This window comes from Oryzias latipes, chromosome 16 (genome assembly GCF_002234675.1).
Source record: "Oryzias latipes chromosome 16, ASM223467v1".
In the NCBI taxonomy this organism is placed as follows: Eukaryota; Metazoa; Chordata; class Actinopteri; order Beloniformes; family Adrianichthyidae; genus Oryzias; species Oryzias latipes.
This window is the reverse complement of record NC_019874.2, coordinates 22,867,295-22,893,251: the sequence shown is the minus strand read 5'-3', so window position 1 is coordinate 22,893,251 and position 25,957 is coordinate 22,867,295. Positions and strand designations below refer to the sequence as shown.

General features: G+C 38.6%; 2 protein-coding genes across 3 annotated transcripts; both read left to right on the top strand.

The window, feature by feature from the left end:
• On the top strand, positions 1-7,499 carry LOC105355990 (uncharacterized serine-rich protein C215.13-like). The gene is made up of 9 exons (XM_011485626.3): positions 1-225; positions 1,342-1,411; positions 2,274-2,516; positions 4,748-4,797; positions 4,893-4,988; positions 5,216-5,372; positions 5,509-5,576; positions 5,788-5,889; positions 6,399-7,499. The coding sequence occupies exons 2-9, from the start codon at positions 1,381-1,383 to the stop codon at positions 6,648-6,650; spliced, it is 999 nt and encodes a 332-aa protein (XP_011483928.1). The 5' UTR covers positions 1-225; positions 1,342-1,380; the 3' UTR covers positions 6,651-7,499.
• A 519-nt stretch (positions 7,500-8,018) lies between these two features.
• inpp5b (inositol polyphosphate-5-phosphatase B) lies at positions 8,019-25,951 on the top strand. 2 transcript variants are annotated; one of them, XM_020710301.2, is made up of 23 exons: positions 8,019-8,255; positions 9,946-10,025; positions 10,326-10,423; positions 10,534-10,563; positions 10,652-10,762; positions 12,584-12,718; positions 15,960-16,050; positions 16,742-16,912; positions 18,380-18,481; positions 18,744-18,858; positions 19,391-19,507; positions 19,915-20,102; positions 20,433-20,544; positions 20,634-20,743; positions 21,256-21,391; positions 22,687-22,797; positions 22,937-23,102; positions 23,265-23,500; positions 23,808-23,915; positions 24,170-24,254; positions 24,861-24,988; positions 25,104-25,218; positions 25,542-25,951. In XM_020710301.2, exons 1-23 carry the CDS (start codon positions 8,199-8,201, stop codon positions 25,637-25,639), a joined length of 2,700 nt encoding a protein of 899 aa, XP_020565960.1. In that variant the 5' UTR covers positions 8,019-8,198; the 3' UTR covers positions 25,640-25,951. The 2 variants fall into 2 exon arrangements, with proteins under 2 accessions (XP_020565960.1, XP_011483927.1); XM_011485625.3 differs by lacking the exons at positions 8,019-8,255; positions 9,946-10,025; positions 10,326-10,423; ... (1 more) ...; positions 10,652-10,762; positions 12,584-12,718 and adding an exon at positions 13,322-13,559 and having other exon boundaries at positions 25,542-25,912.
• The last annotated feature ends 6 nt before the right edge of the window (positions 25,952-25,957 follow it).

The following is a 25,957-nucleotide window of genomic DNA, read 5'->3' as shown; positions in this document are numbered from 1 at the left end:
GGATCCATTACCACATCATCTTCAGACCCACCCAGAAGCAGCAGGGCTCTATGGTCACCTCCTCTCCCTCAGCTGTGGGGGAGAGTTTCCACTTGTTACGTCGCAGTGTTGTCAGCAGGAAGTAAAAGGGGAGGCGACGGAGAAAGCAACAGAAAAAAGCAAGCAGAGAGAAAGATCATTCACTTTATCCACGGCGGACAAAATCCCAGGTGCAGTGTACCACAGGTGAGTGGAATTTGTTGGCTTCAAGTTAAGAAGTTAAGAGATTATTTTAGTTAATTAAAGTAATTTTATGACCAAGAAGTAAAAGTGAAGCAGGTCAAAAACAAAGATGCTACTTTTTGCATATCTGTTTTTTGCTTTAAAGGTCTGCCTCAAAGACGAATGAATCCTTTTAAACATTTCAACATTATTTTACTTTAAAATTTGATGATGTTTCTCCTGCAGCAACATTGATTTTTCCATCTTAGATACTAGGATACTTAGAGTGCTTGTCTAATGATTCTGACAACAAAAACAGTCAAAAAGTTCAACTTTACAGCAAGAAAAGAAAAAGCATTTTTTTAAATAAGGTCTTTGCAACAGAAAAAAAATGTTGTGCACTTTGTACCAATCTCTAAAATCCAAACTTGTCTTTTTCTGATTCAAAGTCAGAAGTAATGTTTTTTTTTAAAGTTAAAATCCAAATTACACCTTTGTAACTCAGTTTCCAAGGTGTCGTACCCAAAGGAGGTTATAATAGGATCCAGGGGAGAAAGGAAAAAACAAGTCTTAGCACTTAGCAGCTCTCCCACGAGGACTAATCAAAGGAACAAACACTTTTTAATTGTGTTCACCGTCAAACCGTCTCAATGAATATGAGATAACTGAGTCACCACACTTAACTGTTTTTAACAAGAACAACATTTTGGATTCAGTGGGCTTTTCTTCTATCTCCCGTTTCACTTTGTGGAAAATTATTGGGTTAGAAGTTGGTCCTTTCCGCATCCACGTATTTGTTCTCAAAAGCTGGGATGGAACAATTATGAGATCAGTTTCATCAGAACAATTAGAGGATTGTACAAAGTCCAGACCACAGATCAAAAGAACTGCCCAGGTGGGTCACAATGAAAGAGCACGACTCTTATTCAGCACACCATTACCATGGGTAAACACCCTGGATTGCGCCACACTGTCATCCTTCATAAAGACCCTTTGTCATCACATAAATTGAGCTTGAGGCTTAGTTTATTCCATCTGTTTGTTAGTTTATCCTATCTGAAATTCATTGGGTGTTAAAAGAAACATGTTTATACGTTTTGTTTTGTAAGAATTAATTTAATGTTTGTGGTACTTTTGCAGACTGGACAAATAACTGCCTCCTCTTCCCCCTGTAAGATCATGGCTGTGATTAATTTAATGAGGGGTACAGGTAAAAAAAGCACTTCTTTCTTTATAATTACAACATATTTTATAATATGTAGGGCTCTGAATAGCATTTTCATTTATCCATATAATGCTCTATCAAGATAATTTGATTATTCATAGAGACAATAAAAATGTTTATTTTCTTTGGGTGTTTTTTGTGTGCAGCCAGTAAAGTATTTCTGAATATTTTAACTTGATTGTGGCAATGAAAGAAATATGAAAAGATGAGTCCACTCTGAATTATTCATTTAAAGTAATCAATTATTCAAGTTTAACCTGCAAGTACCTGAAGTATGTGCTCCAAACTTTAGGTCATTATATTCATTCATCGATATTGACATTGAGATTGACATTCGTAAAATTTCACAACAGTAGTTAGTTCAGTCAACAAAGTCTTAACTTAAATGTTTGAAATTGCCGAACCGTAAAGCCAAAGCACATGCTGAATAAGAGGTTTGAAATATCAGCAGTCTAATCCACTCAACAGCATTGAATTGGTGTTTGTTTACTCAAAATAATATACCCCTTTAAACCATCAAGCCCTGTATAGAGCATTAACAGTTGTCAGTAACACAATGAATCAACAGTTGATGCAGTTGTCTTGAAATTAACCCAAAAAAATCTGAATTCTTCATCATAAGTTCCAAACAGCCTGCAGGGAGTGTTACAGGTGCAGCTTGTTCTCAGTACAGAAAGAAGCATAGATAGGAAAACATTTACAGTTTATCAGTTCTGGCAAGCAAAGCTCTTGGGGCTTCATTAAAAGCATGTGTTAATAATTTGTACACGTTCGGGCTTCCTGAAAAGCAAAAGAACACAGTTTTTAATGGTCATTTTCTTGTTCCTCTTCCCCGAATGCTGTGCAGGTTTTCTCTACTTGCTTCTACTGGGACTCCTTCTGCCTCCATCCCTAGTATCTGGACAGAACTCCACTGTGACACCCATGACTTGGTCCCAAAGTACCTCTGCAACCCAACTCTCTTCCAGCTCCAGCACTGGAGCTACCGTCCAATCATCTTCTGTTACCACATCAGCGACTTCACAAAACACAGCCATGTCTGAAAGTTCCTCAATGTACGCCAGCAGTTCTGCTTCTACTGCCACTGGAGGTACTGTAAAGACCACTACCAACAAAATGTCCTCAAACACAGGATATCAGAGCCCCCAAATTTTCCCAGTCACCTCTGAAAACATCTCATCCGTGAACCCTGTTTCAACAACGGCCGACCCTGGAGGCTTACTGTCCATCAGAACTCTACCTTCCGCAAGCACTTCTGGAGAATCAGAATCCTACCACACTCAGTCTTACACAGTCACCTCAGAGATGGTTTTGTCCAGAACCACTCTTTCCTCCACAGTTCCCTTGGAAACTTCACAATCCCACATCCCTCCCTCCCCCACAGGCACCACCAGAAGTTCCTTTTTCGGGAGTTCTCCTGAAGCCAATTCTGAAAGCCTTTCCCCCACAGGCATCACCAGAGCCTTGTCCACTCACATCCCACTCTTAACTGCAGTCACATCTGAAAGCTCATCCACCCATTTCATCCCTTCTACCTCAAGCAACACAGGATTCTCAGTTTCCCAGAGTTACCCATCTCTAGCAACCACCTCTCAAAGCTTTCCATCCGAAAGTACCTTGTCTTCCACAGCACCCCAAACCACATTTTTTGACACCTCTGAAGGCTCAGCCTCCTTGAGTGGCCAGTTTTATGTCACCACGACTGAAAATATTTCACCCAAGAGCCCCCTTACTTCTATGGGTGTCATCCGAGACTCATCATCCCACATCACTCTGTCTTCCACAGTCTCATCTGATGGTTCAGCATCCCGAACCTCCCCTTTGTCCACAGACACCATGCAAGGCTCAACATTCCACAGCACCCAGCCTCTTGCAACTACTGAAAGCATTTCATCCAAACGCATCTTTACTTTTACTGACAGCAGCCCTTCTCTTATATCTGAAGCTTTACAAACCCACAAAACCCTTTCAACCAAAGTAAACTTTGGAAGCTCTGAATCCCACACGCCCCATTTATTCACAACCACCTCTGGAACCTCTACACGTCCAACTGATGTTACTGACATGATTGTGGGGTCAGTACTCCATATGACCCAGCCTCTTTCAACCACCAAAAGCAACCTTTCTGCCACAGGCAACTCCGCAGGGTCAATACCTCCTACCACCCTCTCTTTGACCAGAACGTCCAAAGGCTTAACGTCTGACACCCTCTATTCTTCAAGTATCACTCAACCCCCTCAATTACAAAGCATGTCGATCCTCACAACCTCTCCTCAAGCCTTTTCACCTAAAAATACCCAGTCTTTTACAGCTGCTTCTAGGGGTTCAGCATCTCACAGCACGCTTTCCTCCACCAGCACCTCCGGAGGCTCAACACCTCACAGCCCCCAGTCTCTCACAGCCACCTCCGGAGGCTCCACATTTACTACCATCCAGTCTTTCACAACCATCACTGAAGGCATGGTATCCAACAGCACCTACCTCTGTCAAGCATAGGATATTCTGGCATCAACTGAAACAGGGTGCTGCATAGTATGCTTCCTCTACCTTTGGCTGGCTGGTGTTTCTTGCCTTTCTTTAGATTCCTGTGGTAGACATAAGAGTTTAAGAGCAGTTATTATAGAATTAAATTCACCAATCAGACAGGTTTTGGACAAATAAATCTACAGTGGAATTAAATCCAACATTCTAAACACAATACTTATTTGCAGAATTACTAGAAATCTTTTGACACAAAAATCTATACATAAATGAAATTTTAAGTAGACAAGAAACTGTAAGTGTTGCAGCAAAATCTGCAGGGATGACAGACTGTACCCCTTAAAACCCAGAGTCTGGTTTTCCAGATAAACTATACCCTACTACTGCTCATAACCCAGATCAAGGTTATCAGCAGTGCCAAATAGAATCTGAAAGACCAGAATAAGTAAGTTTACATGCAGAACTCCAGCCATTTATGACTGGAGTGCAATTTTAAATTCAACAACAGAACAGAACTCATTGATAAAGGTTTCCTTTTTTCTGTAGGAGGGTTTTTCAACACAAGTTAGTCTAATATTTGAATTCCATTCTCCTCCATGACTTCAGACTCTGGCTTCTTCACTTCACTGATGTCCTTCTCTGCTGGTGTCCCTTCTGACACAATAAAAGCTTTGCAGTTTGATTAAGATCTGCAAAACATACAGCAATGAATTATTGTGACAGTCATGGTCATTTCAGTTCATGATCTGACGAAAATACAGCCATGTATTATTATGACTGTCATGGTCATTTCAGTTCATGATCTGACGCTAAAAATCTTTATTTTTTATTTTTTTATAGGTAGCACAAACACAAATGGGACTTCTGTGAAGAATTCTTCATCAGACATGGCAAGTCTACTTTAATTATATTAGTGTGCTGGTTTCTGTCACACCTTGTTCTTGTTACTTTTTGCCTATACTGATCTTTACATGCTCATACACAGCTATATTGCCCCTCATTCACCTGCTCTTACTCGGAATGCTACGCAAAGTACTCCAGTGAGAACGCCACTTCATGCTCTTCTGAGTACAACTGCCAGGTAATGAGAAAATCTACTCAAAACCAAGGCAAAGCGTTGATATGTTTTAATAACAATGTAGGGTAACTGATTTTTAAAATACAACTAAGCCCATGTTTAGTAATTGACACTTATCTCACACTGCTAAACCCCATCAGTAGCAGAATTATCAATGTTCCTGAAGAAATCTTACTGATTAATAGAAGCGGAGAGAGTCAATGACAGAAACTGGTGTTTTATTTTGTCAGCTATTGAGGACAGCATACATGCAGTACAATGTCAGCTGCAGCTCTTCTTGTGCAATGAGCTGTGTCAACAGCTCTGACACCAACTGCTCTGAGAAATGCTGCAATTCCACCGGATGTCTCAATGACACTTTTGCATCCATGATGCCAGCAACCACAGGTAAAGAGCAGAAGAGCATTCAGCATTATTGACATTCTTCTTGTCTTTGCCGTGTTCTGAGGCACTATCAAGCAAGATCATACTTTTGTTAGCAAGCTTGCGGTTTTACAATGGAATTCTTTTTTATTTATGACAGCAAGCACTAAAACAACTACAAGAGCACCTCAACCCACCGCTGCGCCTACCATGACAACAACGAACAATGTAAGGACAAAAAAGTGGATTATCTATCAAAGTTGTGAAATGTTATTGCTTGATTGTTGCATTGTCATAAAGCTACAGAAAAGACTTTCTGTTTGTTATAGGTTTGTATTAATATATTTTGGACTTGAAAAGTGCTTCTAAAGGCATGACAATACCTAAAACTGCACAGACCTAATTGTTGCATCCTTGTCTTTTGTTTGCTGTATTCTAGGGAAACAAGTGTGAAATGGGAACATGTACAGGAGAAACCTGCTACTTAAGTTTTAAGAACAAAAACTTTGAAACATGCCCCACATCAAAGCCCAACTGTCAGGTGAGACATACAAAGAGTGGTCCTTTCCATTTTAGCTAAATAAAATATCAGTTTTCCAATATTATAACTGGCTATATATAACAATGTTTTCTCAGCATAATGTTATAAAAATAAGTTTAAAATTTGATGCGTAAGGATGTTTATTAATATATTAATAGTCATCACAAGCATATTATTTGAATAATTTTGTGTAATTTCTAAATAAAGGAAAGGAAAAATAAATTTAAATGATTCAGGAATTGGGAAACACTTGTAAAAACCTAGTTTGTGTAGATAAACTATTTAGTTTTATTATATTTTTGGACTTTTAACTGCAAATAAATACTTGCTGTATACATTTGGATGAGCAAATGGATGAAATACTAAAATTGTTTGACACGCTTGGAACAAATGTGCTTTTTTTATTTTTGGCTTTTTCCTTCTTGAGGTGAGGTGGCAAAGGCAGACAGGCATATAGACATAAAGGCATATATAACTTATAACTTTTCTTATAACTTTTTTTGTTACAGTTGAAAAAGGAGACGGTGAATTCTGCAGTACAGTGGACGGCGGGTTGTGCAAACTGCACCGGCTCCGCTGCCTGCACGGCTTCCACACAGCCTCCATGTTATCTGGAGTGCTGCATTGCCTCCAAGACCTCCTGCCTTATGCTAAATGGCACTCTCAATGTCCCCTCCTTTGCTATAAGAGGCCCTCACACACAACTGATCACTTACTTACTCTGCATGACCTCCTCTGCTGCACTGTTTTTCATTTTGTAGCTAACCTAGATGGTTACATAATTCCACATAAAATGCAAAACAAAAAAATTTGAAACTTTTTTCACCAATAATCACTTTAAAATGCATGTAACAATACAACAATAATCAGCTAAATTTGTCATTTCTGTTTCCTCAATGTCAATAGTTCTGTGTATTAATGTTTTCTGGATGTTATTTTTTTAATTCAAGAAAAATATTCATTTGATAATTCGTCACAGCAAAAACAACATGATCCATTCAGATTTGGATTACAAACATTATTTACCATAACAAATAAATTATATATTAATCCTATCTTTTATTCATGAATTTATGATCCAATATAACTGTTTTAGCACTCTTCTTACCAATTTTTTTTTATATGATTTGATTTGACTTTTATTTTGAAAGACAACACCTCTTTATATTATTCTTGAACATCAAAACTATGAAGACATAATGAGCAGGTAAGTCAGAGCACAGAGAGACCATCCTGTCTGCATCATAACTGTTTTAGAAATACAGTCTTTCTATTCTGTTTCCAAATTACTGTGAACAAACGCAGCTTTAATTTAACTCGCACTTTATGAGACACGAATGTTGAACTGTCACAGGAAGTTGTGAACATTTAAAATTACATTTCATCAGTGGAAACTTTATTCAGAATAGTGCAATTCAGTACGCTCAGCTACTCTTTGTCTTTTAATTTTGTGGATTGTTAATTGAATGTCTACACCATGTAGTTTCCAAAGTGTATTTCATGGTAAAACACTACAGTGTAAATGCTAGAAATTGTGTTATTCTACTCTATTTTTGTGAAATGTAAAAAATGCAAAATGTGTGCCTTAAAATAAAGCTTTCGTAATCTCTGTTGTGTTTTTTTATTTAAAATGTTTTTTTTATTTAAAGATAAATTTAAAGAAATAAGTTTATAATACAAAAGGACATTCCTCCAAAACCATTTTTAAAAAGATGTGGATGGAACAAAGAAGCAAATATATAAAATCATTTAAAAAAAAAAAAAATTTTTATTATATCTGAAACAATGATTATTGTTATTATTATTGTTATTATTACAACAAAAATTATTCAACGTGGACATAATTTACATTGTACACATTCAAATGCATGTAATATTTCCTTAACAATTTTTATTTGGAATACAAATACAACTGTGGACATTTACATTGTCTTTGTAAAAAAAACAATAAAAAGTGCTGAACTTGTTCAGAAACCTCATAATCATTTAAAATGCCACTATAATAAATAGTTCAAAGTTTTTTCCACAGAAGAAGGGCAGACATTTTTTGTCTTTTTCTGCCATGTTGAGCCCAAAATAAAGATCCTAAATGACAGCCCACGTGTGACGTCAGCGCGGCGGCGGGGATCTGAGTCGTGGCAAACCGGGTCGGGCTGGATGAGGAAGACATGGTTTCAGAATAATGTTGGATTCCGCTGAGGCGTCGGCGTCCACGCTGCTCCTCCTTCGAGGAGACCTCCTAACTGGGCCAAGTCCCTCTCAAGTCCTCCGCCGAATTTTCGCCTTGAACTGGAACTGAAGTTCTCGCCATGGATCAATCCGTCGCCATTCAAGAAACTTTGGAGGAAGAGGAAAACTGCTCCATCGTATCTTTTTGAGACATGCGCGCGCTGGTCCGTGCGTTGGGTGAATGGGGGGGTTCAGGGTGAGGGTTACAGCTCACGAGGCCTTATTGACCTTGTTCTCACTTGCGTGTCTGTGCATTAGGAGCCACGTTGGTAAGATAATACATGAATTCACCCAGGAACAGGTTTTACGGTGCCTTAGTAATGACCTCTTTTTTAAAAAACTGGTTTGGTTGGTGGAGACCTCGCAAAAACATCTTTAGGGCTGTAATGCTTCACTTCCTCCACAAGGTGGCAGCATTTTGTCATCAGTGATGGAGGGTGTGTTTGCGTTTGCCCTAAAATGTGAAAAGAAGGTTTTAACCACATGTGCTTTCCCTGAAAACTAAGAAAATATGATGATTGTTTTTTGGTCACCTAGCTGACCAAACTAACTGTGTTCGGTACAGACACAAAAACAATTAAGTGATCAAAAAGGATTGGATGGAAGAATTTTTTTAAAAATGTCCACCCCAATCATATACATTCAAAGACCCACTTTGATGAAAATGGTGGCGTTTTTCTGATGATGCAGGGCATAAAGAAAATGAGCTTTTTCTTTTTATCCAAATTGTTGTGAATCAGGAGCAGATGAAAAATGCTGAAAACGGTCATATTTGTGATTGTAGAAAATATGTTGGGCAGGCCACAAGCTCCCTGCTCTGCTCCATTCTGACGTCCGACTACGTCCACGCACCGGTAATGTTAGGTTGAGGCGCTGTAAGCTAGTGGAGAGTGTAAACAGAGAGCTCTCACCAATGGAAATGGAAAGGGAAAGGAGGAGCAGGCTTACTCTGTGTCCTGACACAAATGAGAGGCAAATTTATCACAAAGTACTGCTGCTCTGCAGGAACTATGTTTTAGAAAATGACAGGGTTTGTTGGGTTTTAGCTCAAAACTGGAACACGGAATGATTTGAAAATAGCTCGAAAGAGGAGTGGGTCCACAACGCAACCTGATCATCAGAATTCTGTGAGCCTTTAAGACACCAATACTAAGATTTATATGAAACCTCTGCCACTTGAGGGTCTTTTTAACACTTAACACTACTTCAGATCTCATTTGTGCGCTTTGTTTGTCAGTTTTGAAAGATGTATGCACACCTGTGCTTTAACTTTTTGGCTGGGGGCTTTAGGAAGTGGGACGTCGTCCCTGCAGCGCTATGGCTTCATACTGCGAGTGTTCAGGGTTGTGATGGTCTGAGTCTTTCAAGATGTATCTCTGTTAGACAAACTCAAATGTCATTTACGCTTTGAACAATTAAAATGTCTGGTTTATTTGAATTAAAAATGAAGATCATGGCCCATATGCAGCTGTCATGAAATTTGGATTTTTGTTGGGCTTTTAGGATTGGGTCCCTCTTCTTCAATATTTTGTCATGTTTGCACATTTTGCACCAAATCTTCTTGAGGGGCAACAGTTGAACATAGTTATGAGGTAAAACCGACTATTTTATAATTAAAAAAAACAAATTTTCCTTAGAAAGCACAATATTCTGCTAATAGTGATCTAAAATAACTTATTTACCCTTGACTGAAGCTAATTATGATAAAATATCATCATGTGGAACTCTGTCTTTATTGAATTTGAAGAAAAAGATTTTGAAATCGTCCTTAAAATATATTTACAACAAACTTTGACGTGACTGTGTCCTTAACTAAACTGAAAACATGCCGTCCAGTGTGACATCATCCATGATAACAGCACAGAAAGCCGCTTGCTGGGACTGGTGGAGTCTGCAAATGAAAAGGCGTAAGTTGGAATCAGATTTTGGAAATTAAACAGACTTACTCAAACCGATAAAGCACTCATTTCAGCATTCACACCCGCCTTTTTCAGGGTGGAATACACTTTCTGTATGAACTTGGTTACAAATATCCTGAGAACTTCTTCAATCGTCTGCAAAGATTCCTTTTGGTATTTTTGTAAATTGTAAACTTGACTGCACAGAAAAACCTCCCGTATTGTAGTTCCTTTTGTAGAGTATTTTAAAGTTAATTTGACCTTTTATTGGAGAAAAACATTTCCTAATGATGTCGTGTGATTTCCCAGACTCTTCGTTTACACTCATCGAAGGATGGCCATCACCGCTGACGATGTTTCCCTGGAGGACGTTCTCCCCATTTCGCTTGATTTTTCTGTTGTCGAAGGTAAATGTAATTTGATCTTCTTCTTCTAAAAATTTCCAATAAGCAGGACATAAAGTTGCATTTAGAAATGACCTTTTTTAACGTGACATTCATCACTGAACTTTCTGCAGTTTCTTCGCCAGAGCAGCTATTTGTTGTGGGTAAGTTGCCGTCAGTCACAATATGATGGGCAGATTCTTTGCCGCATAATAAGAACCATTGCCTTATCAATTTGTCCCTTTATTTTAGGCACAGATACTCGGGTGAGAATAACCTACAAGCACAAAGAGATGGAGCTCAAACTTCCTTTTGGGTCCCACTCGCGCCTCTTCCTCTCTGAAGTCAACAAAGCGTGGAGTGGTAGGTTGAAGGTTTTATTGAAGCTACCTTAAAGTCCCACTCCGATCGATCATCTTCTGATCGATCGGAGTGGGATCGAACATTTTAAAAATGTTCCCCGTTGTCTTTGTTTTTACAATTATGCCAAAAAATAAAAACATGTCGTTTCATCAGATCATAGCTTTTGCAGAGCGGCAGAAATTTACACTAGAGTTCAGGTGCGGAGCCAGCCTTCTCTGTTTACACGCTCTCCCACTAGCTTACAGCCCCTCACAACCCTCAACCTAACATTAGCGGTGCAACACAATTGGTGAGCAATGTTGGAGCTGTCCAGCCAGACAAGTTTTGAGGCAGATGCCAGTTCAGACGAGGAAAACAAAGACGTGCCTGGATCTAGTCCTCTACAGGTGGATGCATCAGAATGGAGCAGAGCAGGGAGCTTGTGGCCCGCCCAACATACAAATAAGCTCTTTTTTAAACACCTTTTTTTTGTCAGCTCCTGATTCACAACAATTTTGATAAAGAAATACAATTTCAAGGCCCGTACACACCGGGACGAATATTCGCCAGGCGTTTTTCGCCACGTTTTTTGTGTTCACACCCAGGCGATTTTCGCTGACGATGAGTGGAGTGAACATGCAATTTCATTCCCTGACATTAGATGGCGCTTAATATAAAACAGAAATACTCCTGTACACAAGGTGGCGCTGCGCAACTTTACGCTTCTTAAAGTCGCTTTTCACTCAGAAGAAGAGAGCAAGTATTTACGCGCTTGTCCGAATAATACAAAGAAAACATGAATATTTCAAGCACTGGTTGCTCCAACTGGTGCTTGGTTCGGGGATATTTTAAAATGTCCGTCATTATTTCTTCGCGGCTGTGTAGATGCAACTCGGCGTCTATCTTCTTCGCTGGTATGTGTGCTCAGCAAGGCAGTTTTGTGTTTGAGCGCCCCCAAGTTGTGTTTTACTGTAACTTCAGAGGCTCCAGACACGTGTGCAAAAGCGCCGTTCTCATTGGTCGAATAGATTTCGACGCGACGCGTCAAAAAAAAAACGAACCCGAGGCGTTTTTTTTTTTTTCCGCCACGCGTCAAAGCGTGGCGTTTTTTCGCGTCGGTGTGCACACTCTCATTGGTGCCCTTTGTTTAGTCACGAGGCGTTAAATGTCGGCAAAAATCGCGCGCGAAATTCGTCCCGGTGTGTACGGGCCTTTAAGCTTAATTTTCTTTGTATATGTCCTCCATCATCATAAAAAAGCCACAAGAAACTTGTTAAAAAAGACCCAAAATGCTGTTTTAGTATGTAAAAACTGAAAAATATTTATTTTATGTTTGAATTGATGCACAGAACATGTCTGTGTGACTGCAGGTGAGTGTGGTTGATGCATGTTCACACTTGAGTCTGTCGTGCAAACTGATAACATCTTGTGGTGCAAAGAGAACGAGAGCAGGCGGATAGAAAAAGGCGACAGCGTTTATAGCCTTTTCCTCTCAAAGCAACCATTTGCAAAAGCATTATGTGGCAACTATTCCAATAAAGTCTGTAATTTCCTGTTCAGTACTCATTTTGAACTAACTGACTCTCTTTTCTCCTGAAACCATTGGGAAATGTGTAATCGACGCGCCTTAGACATACTCAAAGACAGTTTGCTGTCAGGGAAGTGTGACATTCACCACTAGCTCACAATTTTCACAATGGAGGGAGATGTCCATGACACACCACAGTGGTTTGGGGGAGTCTCTTTTGTTAACCTGTCTGTGGGCCACTGTAATGAAAAATATATACATAATTTAGTTGATCTGCAATAAATGACTCTTTTCTCTCCCCTTTTTTTATCCAGATGTTTGCAGGTCTCCCATGCAGGAGCTCAAGTTTGACTGGATCAGCAAGTATCAAAAAGCCCCCAAAGGTGTGAAAGGAGCCCCCACCCCCCTGGGTACTAATCTCACAAAGTACAGCCTGCATCAAGAAGGAGGTTTGACATGTTTAACTATTTATTGAAGTTCACAGACATTCACTTTTCATTTAAGGAAAATGGCCCCTAATGTATTTCATTAATAAAGTGTGAAGATTGCATCATAAAGCTATGCAGTTTGGAAAATGACCACTTTGTTTGAATGCAACTGGGTTTTCCTGCACATTTATAGCTCAGTGGCCTTGTGGGATAGCGTCTGCCCCCTAGATTGGAAGGTTGTGAGTTCCAAATCCACGGCTTAGTCTGAACATTATGGGGTAGGATTAGCCCCCCAATGGGTGGACAGAGTGTGGCTGTGTCTGCAGGTCACCTCTTCTGGACTTTAACATAAATTTATTTATGTCCAAACTGAAAGTTACCAGTACTTGTACCATGAAATCCCCTGAAGGCAAAATATGCAAGTTGATCACATGAAGGAGTTCTTTGTGTCTGCTATTGTCTGTTGTGTCATGCAAACAACACACACCGCCATGTTTGCAACTTCAGCCATGGGTTGTATGCAAAACAGAATGCACAGGAACCCCATGACTTTACATGGGTGGTTAATGTCACTTTAAGGAGGGTTGGTTCATTTATCGGGGAGTTTTACAGTGAACTTTTCATTTTGAAGTGAACGGCCGTTATCTCGGCATGCCGTGTGAACTCAGGAGAAAGAAGAAGAAAAGCGAACTTCCTTTGGCATTTTCTGCAGCAGCAGCTTGTCATTCTGACTGCGGCAGGTTACTGTAAACTCCTCCTACAGAGTTAGCATGGGCAGGTCTGAAATGTGCCGGACCTTGGTCTCCTGCCCAGAATGCGTGGAATCGATACAAGGAGATGTCTAGGGCGATGAAAGTCTCTGGTATGAAAAATCCGTGTTCGGGTTTATTTTGTTAACCACAAAGAAACGAAGGCAGATGAGATCAGATAGCTCAGATTAGCTAGCTTCCTGAGCTAATGCTAACGTGTGGTAACATTCAAATGGGCTAAATTTAGCTCGGTTAGCTTACGCTTCGAAAATGCTCAGACGGTGTCTTTTTTGTTTAAAAGATTACAGGAAAATTCTTGTAAGAATTCAGTTAATTTTTACAGTTGGGGATAAAATAAAAAGAAAACCGAAACGATGCCGCTAGTCAGACAGACACTTGTTCTGGTTTGTGTTACAAACATGTTTTAGTGGCATAAAGTTTTAGTTTGTAATTTTTTTTAATCTTATCTGTTTATTTTGTTGTTTTTTTAACACTGACTCTCGAGCAAACCTCTCAACTTTAATGCTTTATAATTATACAGCATTTTCTTTGCGATAACTCTGGGACTTATTTCTGCTTGAAACTTTATTATGCGAAAACTAGTTTTATTAAGAGAGTTCATTGTAAAAAAAAAAAAAAATAATAATAAATTAAAATAAAAAACGATTAAATCCAAATGGAACTCAACGCATCTGAAAGATGAGAATAGTTTGGCTAATGAATGACTGTTCGATGAGACTCTTTTCTGCACACATAGGATAGGTGGGGATTACAACAGGGGTGAAGTTGTGTAATGGTGAACCTTGTGCTGTTGTATATAGACTAGTTCATGTTTTAAAAGCAAAGAGCGAGATGCCAGATAGAGGATTGATGTGTATGTGAGGTGCTGACTAATCACAGGTAAAGACACATGAATCCCTGTTATTTAGACCTTATCAGACTGTCTTTGTAGCTGGTGAGAAATGACACATTTGTGCTCCAACGTAATGTCCTGCTCAAACAAGCCCCTACAGCTCTTAAGGGTTTCATTGTGTCTTCATTTGATCCGTATTTGTTGTTGTCGAGAGTCAAACGTTTGCTTGTTTAGGAAACCTAAAGCCTTGTTTGGTTTAATGTGTAGTTGTATTTGTAGCAACTCTATGGAAAAGACTACAAACCAGCTAATTGTTCATCTTTATTTATTCTAGTTCATCTTTTCTTTCTTCATAAACCGAGAGGACGAAGTTTCACAGCCTTTTGGTAGAAACCCTCTGCCCCTTTGCTGTAACATTTTTTGGTTCTTGATTCGTGTCTGTCTTCTTGAAATGATCTGAGTTGAGTCAAAAGCTTATTACTATAAATAAACCTTCTTTTTTTTTAAAGGGCATGCAAAAACAAAACCCTTTGAGATTCTGTGTCATAAAATCTTCTGGTGCATTTTTTATTTTCCTAAAAGTTAATTAGAGGTTAACTTTCTCTTTTTTTTAAAAAAAAAAAGGGTGTTTTCTTTCTTCCCATCACATTATCCTGTGAAGTAGGTCAGGTGTGGTTTGAAGGTAAAACTTTTGGAATTTGGATTTGAATTTTCTGCTTGGAAGAACTTTTTTATTTAGCTGGAGCCAGCTGTGTTTGCTGCCAAGCTGCAGGAGACAGGGCCCATGCTGTCTCATGCCTTCAAATCCAGCTACTTGGAATGCACTCACTGTAAGCGGCTGGAAAAGTCGGCCCGTCCTTTTAAAGCAACAACTGAGCCTAGATTTATCATTGTTAGTGTTGCTTTTTGCCCCCCACAATTTAGGACAAAGTTCCAATATTTAGGGGTTCAAATGTTGGTTTTCTAGAGTAAATTATAGCTGTTTCCAAAGTGGTGTGACATGCTGCACATTAATATTGTGCATGTGTCAATTTAATGGATTTTGCTAATGAATAATTTCACTTCCATATTTAATACTTAACAGATTGTCTGCTCAAATGGGTAAAGAAGCAAAAGGAAAGTATTTTTAGTGGCACAATAATATTTTACTTTATACTTTTATAGTTTGAACTTCTTATTTTCACTGTCAGTTTATTTATACATGCTTCTTTTTATGAAAGATTTCCCGTTTATAACATGGCAGTGATATTAGCAACAGTTTGCTCCTGTGGTTTAAAACTCATCATTTCCTAAAGTTGCCATCAGCTCTGCTGGTCCTCTTTGATCAAATCCTAATGAGAGTAAACAGGAAATGTAAGCATTTTTCCTGTTGTTTACTTATTATTAAGATGTTTTATGAAGCCAACGTGTTGTAGAAATATTAATTTGAACTGCTGTGTTCAGATGGTATTATGTGGTGAGAAAACCGATAATAAAAAGTATTTTTATGCAGAATTCAGTTTGAATATTCATGTGGATGTCAATTGTTGCTTCAACCCTTTTTAGAGGAATCCATTTATTGTGCCCACCTGTTGTCTTTTAGATGTGCTTTTTGCTGAATCGTGCTGCACTTTTAAATGTTAATGAAGTCATTTTAAGAACCTTTTCTGCTCTTCAACAGAAAAACCATCAGACAAAAAGGGAACCTTGGAAAAGGACAAAACAAATAATAGTGACTCTGACAATTCCATTAGGAGCTCCATCCAGGAGAGGTAAAGCCTGTTTTTGTTGTTGTTGTTGTTGTTAGTTGCAGCGCTCAAACCAAGCTCCACACCTGTGACATAGTAACAGAAGTCTCAGATGAAAACGGAAAGTGTGTTTTATTCTTTTTAGTTCCTATTTGCATGAACAAAATGTGCTGTAAAGCTGCATTGCCTTCCCTTTCTTGCCGTGTTGTATAACAGTGTATTGTAGCATATTTAAATCAAACAACCTGTTGTACAGCAACAGGTGCACTCCAACCTTCTGACCTGAGCTGCCGTCTAACGGGAGAAGCACAGTTCTCCCAGGTTACATCATTCCGTAATTGGCTTCAAAGCCACAGCCCCAAGTGGGCTCTTTGGCACGATCACATCATCAGTCATGCCAATATTTTCTTAAGTATGGTGTTTATTGCTTCTGTGGCTTCAAAATGTTTGAGTTTCATTCTAGCCTCAGTCTTGTAATAATTGGGGTAACAGACGTAAATAGGACATTTGTAGAAAAGTGCTTGTTTGTGCCATCATTTTATTTTACATAAGTACAGGTTATATGTCGAGTTGTGACCTAAATAACTGCTGCTGAGCAATTACAGTGTGCAAGTGCAAGCGTGCAATGTCAGATCAGTTAAGCAGTGAGACAGAAAGTTTCTGTGAAGCTCTCTGTTCTCAAGTGCTGATATTCTCCTTATCTTCTGCTTTGCAGTCAGAGCTTCTCTAGTCGAGAAAACCGGAATGACCTGGTGCGCTCGTCCAGCCACACCGCTGAAAATAAAGCACAGATTCTGGCCATGCCGCAGTTTGGCCTGCGTGACAACCTCATCAAGTGTGAGCTGCTGAAAAGCGAGGATGTGTACACCTTTCTGGAGAACTTCAGGTGGGATCTGCCACTCTGACTTAATCATTGTCAGTAGAACAAACTGCTGGGTTCTCGACTTTCTGCATTATTCATTTTCTATTTTACTGGGATCCAAGTCTCTATGAGACAGAAGGCAATTATTATTGTTTTTTGGGTAAATTTTAAAACCAACATAAACATAAACTTAACGGTACACAAGTTATTTTGTACGAACATTTTCCTCTCAGGTTTAGTTGAATCTTTAAATAGAAGAAGACATAATCATGATATTTTTGTCTATAAGTAGTTTGAACCCTGAAAGCTAAACAAACGAGTGATAAAGATCTAAAAATATTCTAGTGAGACATGCAGTGTAATCATAAGTGTTTCAATTTTAGAATGACTATTTAAAAAAAAAGAACAACTTGATGGCTATAAGTTTACTGCTGTTCACACTTACTCATTTTTATACCACTTTTTATCACTTATTTTCTTGTCTTTGTGACATTTTTTGCATCTGTCGTGCACAGAAAACTCAAATATTGCTATTAATGTACTTAATTATGTGGGATCAGTACTTTTTTTTTAAAGGATTTATTGATTTTATTGACCACCTGGAACTTTAAAGCAATTTAAAAGTTAAATTCCTTTCATCACTAGACATTAAATTGAAATATTGGAAATAACTTGTGTTCTGGAATAATTCCGACAGTGTGGACTCTGATAATGAAAAGATGAAGTCAGTGGAAAGTCACATTTGAGCTTTTGAATGCAAGGACGCTGGGTTCCACAGAGCAGCTCTCAGTGGAGATGTAAATGATGTGGGTTTTTTCACAATTAACAGCAGCTTCAGCATGACTAGTAATATTGCACATTATTTGTACTTACTATAAGAAATATGCAAATAAGTACATGGTGCTTTTGTGCTTTTTGCAGTAAGAAAAACTTACTATTGATGTAACCTAATGTTTTTTTGTTTAACTCCTAAACCTTTGATGGTAGAAAATATTTTGTCAGAGTTTCTATCGGTCTAATTGATGTCTTCATTTTCTTCAAGAGTATTCATTGGTCACTAGATGAAATGGCTTTTGTCATGTTTGGTTTGCACGAGTGTTTGGATGAATGAACCCAAGAATAATTCAATGACTGCTTGCATGAATGTTTCCACAACAGTTTTGCACCAATTGTTCAACCAGTGTCTTTAAGAATGTCTGCATGGAGGTGTGAAGTGTCTCTCATACTAGTCTTGCTGTTGCTAATACTCTGCTTGTATCAAGCACCAGCACTATGATAATGTGACTGTTGTTGTGAAGCCCTGCCAACAACAATGTCATGTCAGCTCTTTTCTTTTTTTTTTACAGACAGAAGCTCAGTGTGACAACAGCTAATAGATTTTGGATTGCTGTCATATTTTTGAGTCTTTGAAATTAGCTTGATTGAAGGACATTTGCGATTCAAAAACCCATCTCTCCGTTGTGAAAACTCAAACGTGTCTCGTGTCATCAGTTTTTTTCTAGGCACGTACAACGTGAACGGGCAGACGCCAAAGGAAAGCCTCCGCCCTTGGCTGAGCTGCACCCTGCATCCTCCTGACATTTACTGTGTGGGGTAAGTCGTGTCCACCCTGCTGATGGAGACTTTCTCAATGACCTGCCTAATGCCGTGACAAAGACAGGCATTTCCTGCCCCGCCCGCTCCTGCAGATGCATGCAGTTTTACCCCCTTGTGGGTTTTCTTTTGGTTTTTTTTTTGCCGTGCATGTTTACTGCTCTGTTTCAGTTTTGTGCTTTCATGTTCTGAAAAGAACCCAAATAAAGCGTCAACAGTTTCTACAGGAAGTTTGACTTGAGTGTTGCTGTTTGTCCATCAGTTTTCAGGAGCTTGACCTCAGCAAAGAGGCTTTCTTCTTCACTGACACCCCCAAAGAGCCTGAGTGGACAAGGGCTGTGTCTGAGGGTTTGCACCCAGATGCCAAGTATGCTTTAGTAAGGAAGCCTTTTTTGTTGTTTTATACCAAAGATTATTGCTACTTTAGAGTTGTAATTATTGGAACCAATTACAACGGGTTAATATGTTGTTGTTGGTCAAACCTCCTATTCTGACAAACTTTTCTTTTTCTTCTCGTTAGTCGGCCTGATATTCTTCCCTTTTTCTCACAGTGCTGACTGTGTCTTATTAGCTTCCTCATTTTGCCTCGCTGGTTTATTTAAGTCGACTTTTGAATTTATCCAATGTGAGTCTGTGTGGACGAGCCAGTTTAATGACATGTCATTTTTTTCTGCACTTGACTGATCAGCTACTGGCAGTGAGCAGCTCAGCCATTTGGATAAAATAAATGTCAGGGCATTAATATCCAAAGGTCCTTTGTGTGGGCTTGATGGGACGCCTGGACAAAATGTAGCTTATTTTCTCCAATGTTAAAAATAAAGTTTAAGTAAAAGAATAAGTGTTTCAAATGTACTTAAATGTATTTATTTGGATCCATATTGATTAAATATAAATGTTGTTTACCTTTAGGTGAAATTGATACGTCTGGTGGGCATCATGCTGATTTTCTATGTAAAGACGGAGCACGCAGAGTTCATCTCTGATCTGGAGGCTGAGACTGTGGGGACCGGCATCATGGGAAGAATGGTGACGAATATTCATGCATTTGTAACTGAAACATGTATCCTAACTGCTATACTGTTTGGTGTTTTAAGATAACCATCCTCTGTTTTGCAACATGCCACTGCAACTGTGTCCAAACACCATTTCTGTGTAGCTTTTTAATAATAATAATCACTGTTTAGCTACGTCTGATAGGATTTCATTTACAAATGTGGTTTGTTGTTTTTAGCAGTCCGTACGAATTTAAAGTGGAGCTCCTGAAGCATTGCATGGCAGGAAAATTTCAAGAAATGTTGCTCGAGTAGATACTTCCTTTTTTTTATGTTTAACAATAGATCCAGAAAAGAACACTTTCATGTCATGTTTTTTGTTTTTCCAGTTATTTTGCACCACTTCTGAGTTTTTCCTGAATTGGTTTTATTTCGTTGCAGGGAAACAAAGGTGCTGTGGCCATCCGCTTTCGCTTTCATAACTCCGACATCTGTGTCGTCAACTCTCACCTTGCTGCCCACGTTGAGGAATATGAGCGACGTAACCAAGACTTCAAAGACATTTGCAGTCGCCTTCAGTTCCGCCAGCTGGATCTGACTCAGCCTCCACTCACAATCATGAAGCACGAGTGCGTAACGATCAATTGTTAGAAGGAAACTGGTTTTAAAAAGGTGCAAGTACAAATTGTTACAACAGTAAAAGCACAATTTTTAAGTTAACGAATCAAAGCATACTCAGACATGGATGACTAATCAAAGGCTAAACAATCAGATAAAGAGGAGTGGTCATAGTTAAGGGCAATTCTTTAATCCTAAAAGATATAGGTGTTCATAATTTGTACAAATCTAGTCATAACTGGTTTAACTTGAAAATTAGTCTCACGTGAAACCAGCTCATGATGCTGTCCATTTCCACGTTCAGGATCTTTTTGTGTTCATCTCTATTCTTCCTTGTTCAGTGTGGTTTTATGGATCGGGGACCTAAACTACAGAATCAGTGACCTTGATGTGGACGGAGTGAAGGAGTTGATCAGCAAGAAAGACTTTGAGACGCTGCACTCTTATGATCAGGTGATGATGACAATCTTTTACTTTTTAATTCAGTTTGAATGACCCTAATGTGGATTTGCTCTACTTTTCTGACAAAAACGGATTTTCAGCTCAAAAAGCAAATCGATGAGGAGGCCGTCTTTGTTGGCTTTGAAGAAGGAGACATCAATTTTCAACCAACCTACAAATATGACACTGGCTCTGATAATTGGGATTCAAGGTAATTTCTCATCAAAGCCTAATTACCAGTGAACAGTACTTTATTATAAGAATGTCTGTCAATGTCTACTCATGTAATGTTCAAAAAGGAAGATCATATAGATGCTACAAAGTAAGAGTCGCAGTGCCACTTAACCCTTGTGCTATCTTAGATGACCCCACCCTTACTTTGACGTGTTCTCCCTACCATGACAAAGATGGATAAATGTGGAAAGATTTCATGTAATCCATGGACACCAGTGAAGATCTCAAATCATTGAAAAAAAAGGTTTAGCGCACTGTCTAGTGGGTCTAGATGACCCAACTCCCAACGTTAAAGTGCTTAGGATAGCACAAGGGTTACACAAAAACAAAGACTTTATCTTAAATTACCACAGCTCTTATTTGGTTTAAATCCTAAAGCAGATTTTTCCTGCAGACTATCAAAAACTGTTGAAGTATATAGAATTTTAGTTCAACTCGATTGTTGTATTTTGAAATGAAACGTTTTTTTTCTTCTTCTTATGAATTTAGTGAAAAATGCCGTGTACCTGCGTGGTGCGACCGCGTCTTGTGGAAAGGAAAAAACATCAAACAGCAGCATTATCAGAGTCACATGGCCCTAAAGACAAGTGACCACAAACCTGTCAGTTCCCTGTTCATCATTGGGGTAAATCCTTTACTTTACTTTCTCAGAAATATTACTTTTTATGAAGATGTAGCTTACCTTGACGAGTTTCTAAAGCTGATCTGCATTCTGAAGGCTTTGCACCTGTCTTGGCGTGTTTTTTAAATATGTCACCAGAGAAGAGGGTAACAGAGTGTGGGCCTCCCTCTCATCTTGATTTATGATGTTGTTTCTGTGTTTTTTGATAAGGCTTCCATGATTCAATGTTAGAACTGGTTTCTGTTCCCTCTGTCTTAGTGTTCTGTATTCTGTTCTACGTCAAGGTTTTGGGCGTCATTGTGGAGGCTGGAGAAGATAAAAGGGCTGCATAAACAAAACCAATTTAATCCAGGACACAAACAGGAGAATAGAATTGCACCAAGAATACATGTGGAAATAAAATGAATAGAATCTCCACCAATAACACCAAAGAAATTAAATGCAAAGCAAGAACATTTTCATATAATAGAGAGGATGAGATCGGCGGTGAGCAAATTGAGAAAAAACATGCAGAAAGAAATAATTTGAATGACAAATTCACAATGCAGCTGCAGAGAAAGAGACACAAGAATGAATGAATGCAAATCTAAATGAAGATTTCGGTCGAAATTGAAAATAACACAAATTTGGCACATCGACAAAGATATACCAAAATAAAGGGTAAGGAAACAAGACCAATGGCAAATGAAAAGTGGATCTGCCACCTTTCACAATGTCAACTCAGACATAACGACAACTCAACTTTGCCTTCACACCAAAAAAAGACCACACAAAGAATAAAAATGGGAACAGAAAAGGCACGACACAAAATCCATGAAGAAGAACTACATGTAACAGTTACGTCCTAAAATCAGCAAAACTCTCACAGATCACCACCGCCAATGCGGAGAGATAAACGATACATGTTTCCAAAAAAATCACATTCATTGCAATTTTACCAGCAGATAAAAGCAGGGCGAGTGAGATGAGGGGGCACACACACGATCACCTGCTTGAGATGCTCATCTTTCATCAGGTGGAGAGGGCTTGGTCGCATGGATTAACCTTTATCTGGCGAGCCACGCCCATCACAAGCAACTGATGGTGACTTGTCATGACGGACGCAAAGCCGTCCGAGTATGACTGCAGGCTGGTGGTTGAAACATGTCAAAGTAGACTGCATCTTTATTCTGACAACAAGAAAACTTTGACACAGAAAACAAGAGAACTCGGCTTCTTTGTGCTTTTTTGTTTTTTATTTTTATTCATAGAGCTCAGCATTTGACCTTCCCTCTTATTTTCTTCTAATCTTTTTTCAGATCAAAAGAATTAATGATGAGGCCTACAAGAAAACATTTGAAGATATTGTACGAAATATCGACAAAATGGAAAATGAATGCATCCCATCTGTAACTTTGTCCAAGCGAGAGGTAAAGATTTTTTGTGTTTGGGCTTCATAAATCCTCCTCGGATTTGTGTAGTGATCATGGTGCCTTGAGGAGCATTAAGGAACAGTAGTATTTATTTATTTTTTTTATTATTGTGCCTTTTCAATCTGTTTTCTTTCAGTTTGACTTCAAGGATATAAAGTTCATGGAACACCAGGCACAAACACTGAGGCTTTTCAATGATGGACAAGTTCCATGTCAGTTTGAATTTATCCAGAAACCCAATGAGCTGACATACTGCAAACCCTGGCTGACTGCTAACCCACCCAAAGGTTTCATTGCTAAGGGTGAGAAATTACCTAGTCACTCTAAAGTTATACCATGGTCCAGGGGAATACTCGATTCTGATTGGCTGCTGGGTGTGGATTTAAAAAGTGATAATCCACAGTGATTCTGCACACCTAAAAAAGAAGTTCCGGTCATCTGCATCTGCACCTCTCTTTATCCAGGTGGTTCTGCAGATATTGAGCTGGAGGTTTTTGTAAATCGTGGGACAGCACCTGATCTTAACTGCGGCAGGGAGCAGATTGAAGACATCCTGGTCCTTCATTTAGAGCGAGGCAAGGACTATTTCATCTCCGTAACGGGGAACTATCTACAAAGCTGCTATGGCACTTCCATCTATGCTCTGTGCCACCTGAGGGAACCTATTCGAGATATGCCACAAGATGCGCTGCGTGAACTGGTACGGCCATCTTTCCTTACTCGTTCTTTTAACCCTTGTGCTATCCTATGACCCCACCCTTACATTGACGTGTTCTCCCTACCATGACAAAGGTGGAAAAAGGTGGAAAGATTTCATGTAATCCATGGACACCAGTGAAGATCACAAATCATTGAAGAAAAAAGGTTCAGCGCACTGTCTAGTGGGGTCTAGATGACCCAACTCCCAACGTTAAAGTGCCTAGGATAGCACAAGGGTTAAGTGTAGTAGTGTTTTTCTTTTTTTTGCTGCGTTTTAACAGGTTTTTACTAACTGTTCTTGTTTTTAGGCTGCTATGTCTGGAACTGAGAATACAGCGACCACTGAAAAACCTCTCGACATTCCTAAAGAACTTTGGATGATGGTGGACCACTTATTTCGGAATGCAGTCAAACAGGTCAGAAAAACAAGTGATGAAAAAAAAAACTTACTGTACCCATAGTCTAAGTTTTAAGAAAAGAAATACAGTTTGACCTCCAAATAGCTTCATGCTTATAAAAGAACTCCTAACCTGGGATGTTTGCAGTCCACAAAAAAAGATCTGGGATTTTTACTTTATTATTTTCTGCTTATATACGTTAAAAATACTTGAACTTTGGAGGAGAGTGTGTGAAAGGAAGAAGGAGATATAAATGTGTCATCTACTTGCAGGAGGATATTTTTCAGCAGCCGGGACTTCGAAGTGAATTTGCAGAAATAAGGGATTGTCTCGACACAGGGATTCCAGATTCTCTTCGTATCCTTTAACTACCTTCGATCCGCTATTGTTCTTTAAAAAAAAAAAAACAAGGTTTTCTAAAAATAAAGAAGTTGTTGTACAATAAAATTGCTTTTTCTGGATTCAGGACTTGTGTTATTGAGGTAGATGTAAGGTTTGTGGTGAACTCTGACCTCACACACTTGTAGAAACTATTTCTTTGATTTGATTTGAAATGGTTTATTTCCAGCAACCAAAGCAAGAATAATGCACAAAACAATACAATCAGCAGTTATACATTTAGCTTTTCCATCTTTATCTTCCCATAGTTTACACTGGGCCACATGTGCTGTAAGTTAGGAGTGAAACATCTTAAAGAATACATATAAGGAACATTTTTAAAAATTAGACTTAAGCAAAGTGTGCCTTTTCCATCTTGCTTTGGAAAACTTAATTAAAAAAAGCACAATATGTCTCCTAAAGAGTCGATAAATGTTAATTAAAATTGAATGACAACATGCCGTTCTTACTCATTTAAGTCGTTTTGACACTACAAAATTGCAGTGCATAAATATTTTGGTCCTATTCACCTAATAATATCTTAATCCTGCAAACAAAATGCATCCTTCACTTGAACTACTGCAGCTGGCAGCAACCATTCCGTGGCAGAGGCTCTGCTTCTCTTCCTGGATGCCCTCCCAGAGCCTGTGGTTCCTTTCTCTGTTTACCAGCAGTGCCTTGAATGCAGCTCCAATGAGAGCCAGTGTCAGAGAGTAAGTTCAACAGACTGCATTGATTTGTCATTGAACTGTTTATGTATGCAGTTAATGCAATGGAATTATTATGGAATCCTCCATAGGAAATATAACATTTATACTTTTCTTTTAGGTTATTTCCACACTACTACCTCAGTGCCATAGAAATGTGTTCAACTATTTAGCTGCCTTTCTCCGTGAACTCCTGAAGAGTTCGGAAATTAATCGACTAGATGTCAGCATCTTGGGTAAGAAAAGGCTAAATAAGCCTTTTGTGTCCAAATCGTATCTATGCAAAAAGAAACTAAAACGAGAAAACCAATAAAAGTCAATATTCTGCTGACTTGTTTTCTCATAAAGAATGTCAGTAAATGTTTGTAAAATAACATTTAAGTTACGAAAAAAGAACCACTCGTGAAAACATAAGAATTTTATTTGCCACATTCCTATAAATGATACTCAAAATATAGATCTAAGATTGATAATAAAGAAATGACCTTTTGTATACAGTGCATTGTGAGTGTTTGTTCTTTATTGTGCAATGTTTTTGATATATTTTCTTTATACACAGTCACCATTTTTGCCTCCTTGCTTCTGAAGTCAGACACGAAGCAGGATCTTGTGGAGAAGAGGAAGACGCAGGAGTTCTTTAGACATTTCCTGACCTGAACTTCTTCCTGAATTGAGAACTCGTTTAGCAAAAGCCAAACACTAAAATCTGCAAAGTCCAGTATTTTAAATAAATAGCAATGCTTTGTTATACTTTTGTTTTTTGTACAGGTATATAGTATATTTACATGAAACATTTAATTGTCAATTTCCAAACAATGATGTGATTTAGTGATTCACAGATTATTGTACATCAATGAACATCTGTAACTGCTGAAAAGTTTTAAATGTCTATTTTATTTAAATTGTATTTGTATGATCTCGGCATCATTTTGTTTTATATATGTATATATATAAAAGTGTCAAAAATGGCGGGTG